The sequence below is a fragment of the Gallus gallus genome, chromosome 8 (assembly GCF_016699485.2).
Source record: "Gallus gallus isolate bGalGal1 chromosome 8, bGalGal1.mat.broiler.GRCg7b, whole genome shotgun sequence".
Classification (NCBI taxonomy): domain Eukaryota; kingdom Metazoa; phylum Chordata; class Aves; order Galliformes; family Phasianidae; genus Gallus; species Gallus gallus.
In genome coordinates, this window is record NC_052539.1 from 21,908,313 (window position 1) to 21,920,571 (window position 12,259).

The window sequence follows — 12,259 nt, forward strand, 5'->3', positions numbered from 1 at the left end:
GGAAATCCTGCCAGGAGAACAGCAAAGGAAATGGCAGGCAGAAGTGTTGGAGGAAAGCCAACGGGCCACACAACGCAGTCAGGCCCCGAACAGCAATGAGGTGTGACAAGGGGAGGAAGGTGTGACTTCAACATGCCTATGCTCCCACTGTTCCTGGCTGCTGGAAGGGTCCCTTCGGGAGGCAGGTACACTGTAATGAGTTAGAAAGCCCCCAAAGCTACTTCCTAATCTTTGGCCCTTGGACAAGGTTAGGCTTAACATAGGGCACGTGCAGTGGTGACAACCACTCTGCTGGCTGCGTGGAGGCTGGAGGAGGCAGCGATCCCCCGCAGTAGGCATGCAGCCCCCCAGCAGTATCCTTCCCAGAGAGGCAGAGAGGGTAATTTAAACAAACAAGGCCCCAGTGATGGAAATTTCAATCTCGAAGTTACCATGTGAGGGGAAATCATCTGACCACAATTTACCTGTTAGACTTCAAAAGTGTCTAGGTCTCCTCTAAAGAAAAGCAGCCTTTTCTTTAATGAAGCTAAGTACTGTGTTTCAGCACTGTGTGTTGTGAAAAGGAAGCAATTTGGATTCATTTACCAAAATTTACCCTTCAGATGCAGTTAAGTGAAATTAAAAGTTTGTCTGAGTTGACAGAGTTCTGCTTTCCATCACTGTATTGTCTCAAAAGAAAGGATAACAGCCTAAGTGCTTAAATTCCATCCAAACTGATAAGGTTCGCTCTACACAGCCACACTTACTGCAGATTATTACACTGTATCCCCTTCATCTATCACTGGTATCATTTCTTTCCCCCCCTCTAAAATAACCACTGCTTCTAAAAGAAATTGATATTTGTGATGTCACTGCATTCATCTGGGGTTGAACAGTCAGCACCGGGCTATCAGAAAAATGCCTTTTCCAATTAGAAGGGAAATTAATTTCATTTCCCACTAATGGTAGGTTTTGCAGAGCTAAACTTATGTCTAGGACAAGAAACTCTTCTTTCTCATCACAGTACTTTTCCTTTAATTTGTTTTCTGTGCAAGTGAAGCATCTGTGTGTCCTCAGTATCCAAATGCTGGCTTTGCCCAGATCTCTGCCTTGGCAATAGGAATGGATGATCTGCCCATGATGTTCTCTCTAATTCTTCCTGCTCACAATTGTATTCCTCTTCCACATCCTCCAGCTGCCATTGCTCCTTCTAAGCCTCACACCTCCCAAACACTCTCCCAGCTACTAACTCTGCTCCCTTTTACCCAGGGGCCTTCCTCCCACCCTGCTGTAATGCTCCCCCTCCTCTCAGAAGAGTTCTCCTCTCATTTGGGCTGTTGGTTTGTAACCTTAAGCTTTTTGCCTGCCCTAGAACAAAGGTGCAATGCTGATTTGGCCTTCACTCACTACTTTGAAACTTCACAGGCATTTCTCTGTTCTTTCAATTCACTTAGCAGCTCATCATGAATAGGCACTGAATGATCTGTAATTAATTATGTATATTACAGGGGGAAACTGAGCTAACACAGTGTCAACAGAACAATGATATAACACTGTGTGCCAGACTGCAGCCTTCCAAAGCAAGGGCTTTGCCTCCCCTTCCTGCTGTCCCAATTGGCTTTTGGCTATGAAAGCTAGCTAGGGTCTTAATATCGTCTGCCTTCAAATTCATCCCAAAGGCAGGTTTCAGATCTGTAAAATCAAGTCATTAAAATATAAATAAATAACTAAATAAAGTCCTGCTACTTGAAATCTCCATTTCGTTTTGATCCTTGACAAACAATTTCAAACGTGAATTGGAGCCAGGCAGAACGTTTTCATCTTGCTTAGATTCTGATGGAAGGAGGCAGATGGGAGAGGAAACCACAGATTTCATCAATGTTTCTTACTTTTTTATTAGCCTTCTCTGAATTGTTCAGTGTAGCCAATTACCCAGGAGATCAGCAAATCTTAGCTCTGTCAGAGAGGAGGAGAAGACAGAGCAGAAGCTTTCTCATCCTCCACAGCAGTACTAGCCTTGAAACACATAAATCTGAACACTGTCCACTCAGGGCTGCCAACTCAAATGTCTCAGCTGCTACAACAGAACAAAAAGGAAAGTCCCATCTCCAAGGTATAACTGAACGTAAATACTAATAATGATGTGTGACATTAAATGACGACTCATTTTTCACGAGGCCATTTCAGATTGTTGCTATAACCTCAGATCAGACCAGAAAGACTGTGTAAGATGAGGTCTTAGTGGAACCATTAATTATGGATTTCCTGGCTTTTATAGGCCGGAGTCAGAACTTTGATGTTTCTTTAAGATTGTTCTCCTGTGTTCATTTCCTTTGTTTCTGTGCTGGTAGCTTAAAAAAACACCTTAAGATTTCCACGGGAGTGTATGAGATAGCCAAGAAATCCATAGTCCATAAAAGTCCTGCAATTCATGGCTCATCAAATCCTCTAATCCATGGTCAATAAAGCTTTGGAAAAGAGCTGTATGGGCCACAGTCATTTCACAGTTCAATGAGGTACATACAAAAATCAGTAATCTGGTTTAAAGTCACCTGGATTTGTCATCCACCTGTATATTTCTCTCAGACTTCTCAGGTTCAAAGATGACTCAAACAGATGAATTCTGGAGACTTTTCATGGCAACAATGAACTTTACACAGCTTTCACTCCCCCCAAAAGTAACAGTGACCTAAATCTCCCTATTGTGTCCCAAAATTAAGTTTCAGGTGAGCTAGGAAACTCAAAAGGGAAGAAGAACCACGTGGGAAGCCATAATACTACAGGAACTGAGCTCAGTCCACATAGAGTGGCTTTGTATACAGAAGCAATGGTGCTCCAATTTAAGTCAGGTCAGAGTATGAGCTTCCAGTAATATCAGCTATTCTGAAATGAGTGCTAACAGTCTCACCCTTCAGTGCTGATGAACTTTACTGTGATAACACGATGTAAGTCCACGTGCTTCTCTGCCGCACAATACTTATTTACCCATATTAGTCACCCTAGCTGCTTCTTCCCAAGAACAATCATGCTACAAAGTCTAGGGACAGGCACAAATTTCTGCTCTTTTCTTGCCAATCAGAAAGGAACCAGTTAGAAAGAGCACACTGTTTACTGCCTTGTGCAAGGTCCAGCTTGCAATTAAAACTGATGAAACCCAACTGCCAAAAGCACAATATGCAGCAGCCAGTTGACGAAAGTTGAGATCCCATCCAGTTTATGGAGAAACCAGAGCTGGATGGGAGACTCTGATTTAGCTGAACAGTTTGTAGTTTTTGTTTTGTTTTGTTTCCAGGAAAACAGCAGAAGTTACTCCAGAAGTACAGAAGAACTAAAGCCATCTGAAAGCACTAAGGCAAACTTCCCTTCCTCCAGCCCTTCGTTGCTTCTAGGGCTGTAATCTCCCACTAACATCTCCCCAGGATCTTTCAGCAAGCAGGCAACACACAGTGCCTGGTTCATCACCAGCTTGGTGGGAGCGGAAACTTGCGTTTCCTCATCCCAATCTCCATCCCTCTGAAATGGAAGTACAGGGATAAAAGGTTTTGATTCAGATGAAATCTCTCACCAGCTCAGGGTGAATAATTTAACTCCAGCCTGGAGAGCAACCCTTTGAAAGACTTTTCCGAGGAATATTTCATACTGAAATAAAAACAACAAAAGGAACACAGGTCTGCCAAAGCTATGCAAGCACTGCTGCTTTAAGTCCCCAGTCGCACATTTCCATAGCAGTATCAGGCCCAATATCCAATATCCTTTCTGTATAGATAAGACGGCGGCAGAAGGGACGTGGCTAACTGCCAAGCTCTTATAAGACTTTACTGTTTAAGGACTTCACTCGTATTACACATACAGCGAGCTGGATCAGACACCCATGTGAAATGCTGGGACACCAACATTTGGCATCCCCCAGGTGGAAGATGAACAGAGAAGCCCCTTGTCTTTGGGGCAATCAAATACATACCACCAAATGCTTTTTACCTCATGCTGAAACGTCTTCCACAGAGATTATGCAACACTGAACACACTTTGAGAACAAAACAAATGAATTTGGATACAGTCCTTCTTACCAAGGCTGGCATTAACATCAGAATAACCTTACTACAGGAAGACTATTATGCTCAGCTATAATAACAACGCTTAATCACTCATCCTAAGAAAAGAATACAATAAAATACAACAAAAAGCAAGGCAACTGCTCCTTTAAAAAGAATGAACAATAATAATAATAAAAAAAATACAGAACACAAATATGTAGAGAGTTTTTTTCCATCAGTAAAAGGAGAAGCTTGTCAGAAACTCTGACTTGTTTGGATTGCAAGGCATTTAGATGTGAAAATGGGAATGTCTTTGCCTGTGCCTTGGTTTTCCAGGTGTAGTGTGATTTTTAGATGCAATGTGCCGTAATCTGGTTCTAACAAGATAAGTTGTTAGATAGACAAGACAGATACATACACACCCAGTGTGGTTAGACTCAGGATGCATCACTTTGTTGTTTCCAAGGCAATCTGAGGTGTTAAATACTTTCAATATCAAAATACAGAAGATTGAAAGTTAGATACGTCAGAATCTTAAAGCTCCCACTAAGAATCTGAAAAGTTGGAAGACGGCTCAGTCTTTGGGCTGAAAACTGACAGTAAAGATTGGAAAATTATTATTGGATAAGAAGAGGAAACAGTATATTTCCTTGACATTGTTTGTTTGTTTGTTTGTTTTTACTCTATTTTCTGTATATTTTAAGTATTCTAACTATCAGCTTTGACTCTCAGCTTTTAGATTAAATGTTCCTTCCTCTGAGTTCATCCTCACGTTCCAAAAACAACACCTTACTCCTCATCTCTCCCATTTAGCCTTTTTCCAACCTTTTGTATGGTCTAATCAACAGAGCTGGAATCCGTAAAGGGCAGCAGGAAGAGGACAAGAATCATAAAAGTTATGACTCACCTGTCTTCTATCCGAACCCAGAGGTCATTGAACTGCCTCTGGCGATGGTGTTTGTGCTGTTTCTTGTGCCATTTCTTCTGTCTGCCAAACTCTTCCAGCTGGCTGATGCTGTCCGGTAACAAGAGATGAGGAGACAGGCTGTCTTCTTCATCCATTTGTAGGGGCTTCAGGGAAGGAGATGTCAGCGGGACCTGTTCAGAAAGCTGCAGAGCAGGCAGGGCTGTTGCTGAGGACCCTTGTAAGGCGGGACTCGTCTTGGTCATTCTTGAACTGCAAAACACATTTGATAAGTAAGTTGAGAGATAATGCTAAGAAAAGGTGAAAGCAAAGGACTACACTACTCGTTGAGTGCTGCTAGCTGCTAAGAAGGTGTACAAAGAGAGAGGCTTTTGCTCTGGAGCGGTGACTAAGCACAGCAGTGGTGTTTCCTAGAAAACTATCAAGTAAACACTAAACAGCAAAACTCTGAGGAAAACCATTTTTAACTTCCATTATATTTAACTTATATTTAACTTGATTAACTAATGAATACCTTAAAAGATGCAAAAAAACCAAAACTCTGATAAGACAACAATAGCTCCCCCTTTTTTCTTCTTCCCAACTTTGGACATCATTTGTTGGAAACAAATCACTGTTTTGACTGCAACAATAATTACACTCATTCATCCAAATTAGGCCTAGCGACAGGGAAGCCCAGACTGATGACAGCAGCATAGTCCAATAGCAAGGCTGCTGGGATCGGGTTTGTGAGACCCAAACTCTAGCAGTTTCCGAGTCTTGGAGAAGTGAAGCAAAAAAAAAAAAAAAAAAAAAAAGGAGGTAAATGGCCTCTCTAGGACCACCATGAAGATATACTGCCAGAGCTCTTAACTTCTTTTTGAAATACTACCATCTCTTGCATCAGACTTGAACTCTGCAGCAAAAGGCCTTCTATTGACTTCATCTTCTAGAATTTCACTAATTTTTAGAAAAAAAAAGTCAATATAAACTCTCGTCTTTGATATGCAGCCATGTCAGCTTGCATTTGTGAGCTAAGATATCTGAGACAAAAATCTAATAAAGCAGTACTGACACAAAGTGATTTTTTTTTTCTAACTTCAGTAGAAGTTTCTGTTTGGTCTTAATTGCAAGAAAGGAACTTTTTCTGTCTCTGGGATGGCCCAGTGAGTTGTAGGTAGAGAAAATGGAAGAGAAATAATAGGCAATATGAAGCTGTGGTCTGCAAAACTATTTCTATTACACGGATGCTTGACTTTTATGACAGAAACAATTAAAGCCACGTGAAAAGTTTTGCCTCCTGAGTGAAACCAGTAAGATATTTTAATGAAAAAGTAATAAGAAATCCTAAACTTCATTGGTGACAATGTACAAAATGAACTGCAAGTGAAACCACATGTTTAATTTAAGGAACACTTAGTTCCAAAAAAAGTCACATCTACAACTAATGGCAGCCTTTTTTTTTTCTTTTGCACTTTTGAAGTCCATTGCAACAGCACTCAGAACCGTCGTCTACTGCATCACGTTTTACCTACAGCTCCTTCCAACTGCTACTGAGCATTAATTGCTGCTACTGGGAGTGAGACTCACTGGCAAACACTGCAGTCATTTTGTCACTTGTAGTCAACAGTAATGACATTTTTCAGAGATCACATGACAGATGCAGATAAGAAAGGCACTTGTTTAAATTAATTTTAAAATTCTCCAATGAGAATTCTTTTCATTAATAAAAGACAAGAAAATCCCTGTTTTGTGGGTTTTTTTTTTCCCGTTTTCTTTTTTCTTTTTCTTTCCCTCTCCAAGCATTTAGACTCTTCTCGAATCAGTTTCAAACTCATTCATACTCATCCCATGCTCTATTTTACATTACAGAAAGTCCTACTAGTACTGGTTATTTTTTCCTAGTAAGACTTTCTTCCATGATTTATGTTGAGCATGAGGTTTCATCATTGCCGCAATTTTCTTTGAGAGATCCTGGAACTCTCCAAAGTTTTCACAACTTCTTAGACTGAGAGACACAGATCACAATCACTCCTCCCATGGCTGAAGTGATGTCATCTGCAGAGTTACATAGAAGGAAAGCCTCACACAGATTTGCAATAGATAGATCCTTCAGATCACAGTAGACATAAAGGTTATGGCATACCGAAACATGTTAAGAAGGCAACAGCATGAAACAGATGCAAGAAACCAAAGTTGACAAGCAGTGTGAACATCACGGCTGAAACTGATCTACCACCACCATTTCTGTTTTCATTGACTTTGCTGTTCTCAACAAAACTACCTCATGTTCTGATCAGTCAGCAGTGAGATCCCATCTGCAATTCCCTGAGATGATGATGATGGTGGGAGCAGCCACCCCATCAGACCACATCTGCCAGTAAAACCCTGGGGCCACCACTCTGTTCCTTGAATGTTTTTAGAGACATCTGAACACATACTTTCCTCCATTTAACACCTACTATTCTGTTATACATGTTTATCTTGCTCTGAACTCCTAGTAAACTGGAATCAGTAGAGAGGTGTTTTTATGGGTTGAGATTTTAGAAACCACTTAAGAGGACTGGCAGCTCACTTCTTATTAAAATTAATGACTTTGGGCATCAAAATCCCAGTGGTGGCTTTGAAAGCTTCTGGCTTAATTGTTTCCACTACCATCACATGAGCCACAGGTTGTAAACTCAATATTCCAGAACATTCTTTAGGAAGAGAATAAATAAACACTGAAGAAATGTTAAAATGTTGTAACCCAAAGAGGGTTATAAACTAACCACTTGTTCTTTAGAGTTGACAGATAGGGAATAGGTCCGTTGTGGCAACTGTGCATTACATTTGGTCAATAATTGTTCCATTTTTCCTGTACTACGATTGATTACCTCAAGACCTAAGAAAGACTGTTGAAGATTGTATGTTGACGCATGCTCACTTCTATGTTTTAAACTGTCTTGAAGCTCTAGAATACTGGGCATGAGGGGAGTGAAATATCCCTGGTATAAACACTTGTAGGCTCAATATCTCTTCCTAATAAATGAAAATATAGTCACACAGTATAGAAAAAATTAAAAAGGTTTAAAAAACTTATAGTAAGAACAACTGAAAGCCAGTCATCAACTTATAGACTATAAAGAATGATTTTTTAAAATTGACTTCTTAATAACATCTAGAGACATGGTTTTCCCCAATCTGATTTTCATCCTACAGACATTTAACCAGAAATAAGGCTTTCATTCTATCTGAATATGCATACTTAATCCAAATATACTGTATGAGTATTTAAAGATATTGTAATTCAAAGCAAGGTAGGCTTCCTATCAGATTATAATCTTCCCACTGATTTAATCAGAATGTATTTACTTCTGGATATTTTCCCCTAAAAATGACCACACCCTTCTCCCTCTCCCTTGGTTATTTGCAATAGGATACTTGAGCCATCAATCTCTTCACTGCATAAAGCTTTACCATTAGATTCACTAATTATTTAATGGACTATTTCATGCCTTTCCTTCTCAATGCACTGTTAGCACAGCTGCGCTGCATGAAACCATGGGGATGTAATATACTTTTTTTCACTCCTTCACTACTGCTGAGACAGCTTTCCATGATACAGAGTTATTTTTAAACCCAGAGAAAAGCAGGACTAGTTTTCACTTTGTGAGGCTGCAGTGCCTTTTCTCAAAAAACTAAGAAAGTACCACCCAAATATTCTGGTCCACACAAAGACCTCAGAGATTTTTCATGAGTAACTTGATATAACTCCAGGCTGAGAGGTTCCACCCATTTTTAAGTGTGTAATTCCCACATGGGATCATCTTGGAGAAACTCAAAGTATTTCAGGCCTTTAGGTGGGTTTCTCTCATATCTGACCTTAATTTCTTCCCCTGGGATGTACAGTCCTGTGAAATACGTTCTCTAAAATCACAAACTCCAAATAAGAAAATCAAAAATGCCTCAGCAAGTAGCTTAGGTTTCTTTATCCTACGATACAGAACAGTGAAAACAGGAAAACATTTATTCTCATTCATTCTTGAAAGTGCTTAATCCACAGACAAAGATCCCTGCGGTTTTGTTTCTCTTCTGGTGGATTTGCCATCCTTTTCTAATTCTTTTCAAGAATTAAAAGAACAAAACAAAACATGCAAGTTTAGGCAGAGTTGTATGCTCCATTAGGCTGCCTCAGCATTCCTCTGTCTTGCGGTTTCTAGTGCCTTTGTGTTGGCACTGATAATAGAAATTTGTCTCATCATCAGGATTTGTTAGGCTTACAGAAGGGATCCGGTCAAGAAAACAAAATTAACATCATAAAGTTCTGTACTGGCTTATTTTCACAATCCCCAGGCTTATATTTGCTAGGGTCCCACTTTCACCCAAGCTCAAGCAGCCTGGGAGTCCAGATATGCCCTTCTCCCTGCCCAAGACAAAGCACTGCTCCTGCTCTCCCAACAGTCTCCCAGTTTCTACAGCTCAGAGGGTTGTGACGGTGAATGCACCTCCCATGCTAACATCACACCTTGTCTTCAATGATGGGGATATTTGCAATGCTCAATTCATTAATGTCTCAGGAGCATCAGGCAGAGCAGAGCCTGCCAACACACCTCTGCTCACTGACCTCATCCAGGTACTACTAGTGACATTTAGGGTGAGTTCTACTACATTGGCACTCAACAGCAAAGCTCCTATGGTCTTCAGCAGGGCCAGGAATTTGCCCTTGCTGTAGCTGATGAGAAAGATCTGCACAGAAACATCCTCTTACAGCCCGCTGACTTCCAGGGCTCCTCAGTAACAACAGGGAACGTGTTCCATGAGATAAAGCTTCTTAAGCACTTTTCTGCTCATACACGTTTTCCACACAACTAAATCAGAGTACTTGTCAAATCCCTGCCTGCTCATTCACCTAAGGAAAAAGCTCTAAGGAAACCTAAGGAAAATAAGGTTATTTTATGTAGCATGCTCTTGCCTTAAGCTTGTTTACTACAGCTAAAGCATTACCATTTCTTAACAGAATTTGGAAACAAAGTTATTTTCATTTTTGCACCATTCTACTACAACTCACCATCAGTTAAATTAGGTTAAGTAATTAAATTAGATTACAGTCCACCAAAAACTTGGATGGTACCTCCGGACTCAAAAGCCACATCAGAGCATATGGCTGGGAAGAACCACTGCTTGTCGAGGACTGTGACCTTAGTTTGAGAAGGGAATTTAGTTCTCTGTACAAACATTTAAATGCAAATCCTCAACTCTGTGCATAAACAAAGTGAAAAGCTTGTGAGGTCAAGATATTCCCATGGATTTTAATGTTTTCTTTCCTAGTTTGAGGAACTATAAAATGAAAGATCCGTGCAGAAGTTTTGCTATTCCATTTCATTACAAGTGGAGCTGAATTGGGGCTTAGAAGAAATGAAAACTTTTTTTGCAATTTGAGTGTTTGAATTTGTAGAAAAAACAAGAGCTCTGAAATGTCTCTGAAATGCTATTCCCACATTTTCAAATGGTCTTTCATTTCACAAAAGTCAAAATGTTTAATTTCAGCACTTTCTGAAAAAAGCTTTTGATTATTTTTCTGAGTCTTCTGTTTTCAAAGACTTCAATGCTACAAAGTGGCCTTTTTTGTTTAAAAATTGATCTCGATTATAAAGAAAAATCCAACTAATAAATAAAAATGACAAAAACCAACCCAACCCAACCAGTGGCTTCAAAGATGTCCCCAAAATATTCCATTTGAGTTTGCTCTGAACTTGTTTCCCCCTTCTTGACTTTGTGCTTCAGTTCCTGAACTGAGTAACCCTTTGTTCAGACTTCTTTAGCATATAAGCAGCACACTCCAGCCTCAGAAGATGGGCTGTGCCCACAGAGGAGGAATGGGCTGACTCTCTAGTTTTGCTTCCATCTTTCACAGTAATAAATATCCTTCTCTGCTCTTGAGGCACACAAAAGAGATCAAAGCCTCATCTCAAACTTTATATTCCAAATCTTTACTGTCCTGATATCACCACGCCTGTTTAGTGTTAAGCTATTTATGCCTAGATAGCACGGCCTATACAAGACATTCACAATACTACTGCCTTTGGTGCCTCACTGCTTCATGGAAGCTGTGCTTACAGCTCCTCGGATAGAATATCTACCCCATAGTACAAGACAGTCCGTCTCCTACTCAAGCATCCCAGCTCAATATGGGATCATGTGACTTTGCAGCTATCTTGGGTCATCTGGTCTGTTCTAAAGTCTTCACGGAGCATAAAAAGGGCCAGGCATTCAAATTACAACTTCTGCATGCTCATGTACCACTATAAGATCTGCCACTTTGTGATAACTTAAATGTTCAATCTTCTAATGAATTTTTGCATGCTGAATTTGCCAAGAATTTTCAATATTTCTGCTTCTTCTCCCTGATTTTGGGCAGAAGCAAATACTGGAGCATTACCTCCGAAGGGGAAATCCTGACTTCCACCCAAATTCATTAATAACACGTAAGTTTTCTGATGAATCTATAGTGACATAATTACCCAACAAAAGAACAGTTTAGGCTCACATTTTTATTAACCTGGAGTATTGTCAAGCTTTATTCCACACTTCTTTTTTTTTTTTCCTGAAAACTATTATTAACAAAAGCAAACATATTACTCTTTCTTCTTAACCTAACTTTTTAATAAGCACACGTGTATTACTTTAATAAAGAAGAATGGTGGACTTATAGCTGGGCAATGTAATCTCTGCTTCCTCTTTATAAAAATTTCAGAGCTTTCAATGTTAGCTTGAGGTGATGTCATATTAATTATACACAGTAGATTTTTCAGGTGCTGGAAATTAACTTCCAACATTCAATACGTTTTGCAAAGCATAAAATTCATATCCAGTTCAGCTCAATATGCAACAGTGAGTTTCTTAAAGTGTAATTGTGATTTTTGCAAAGTTTTGTTTTGAGCTTTGGTTTTGGGCCAATTCTCATTCTAGAGCATTTTGGTTTGGTCACCAATGGTGACCAAAAGCCACTTACTCCTCTCAGCCGTTATGAACTTAGACTCCAGAGACCAAAAAACAAGACAAGGGCTAGAAAACATCCTTTTTTCTCCCCCACTTGCCATAACCAAACTATTCTCCAAAACTCATCCCCCTCCTACCTCTATTTTAAATTAATGGAGCTCCTGATGTCTATGGTTGTCTGCTCCTCTCCAGTCAAGGTCAACTTTTGGGACACTGAGTTCTATAGCCATGGATAAAGGCAGGTTTGCTAATTCAGCTGAAAAACTATTATTCCCAAACCAAACCTCCACTTAAGCATAAAAAAAGCCAAGAATGATTTTGTCCAATCCTAACAGTTGTCATCCGGACGGGTTTTGAGATT

The 12,259-nt window shown here is 39.9% G+C and overlaps 1 protein-coding gene across 1 annotated transcript in view; it reads right to left on the reverse strand.

Moving 5' to 3' along the window:
- TRABD2B (TraB domain containing 2B) overlaps positions 1–12,259 on the reverse strand; it is a 256,233-nt gene that overhangs the window by 19,475 nt on the left and 224,499 nt on the right. Inside the window, exon 6 of the mRNA XM_422458.8 lies at positions 4,921–5,190. Within this exon, the coding sequence (XP_422458.4) occupies positions 4,921–5,190 (270 nt within the window). The remainder of the gene's footprint in view (positions 1–4,920; positions 5,191–12,259) is intronic.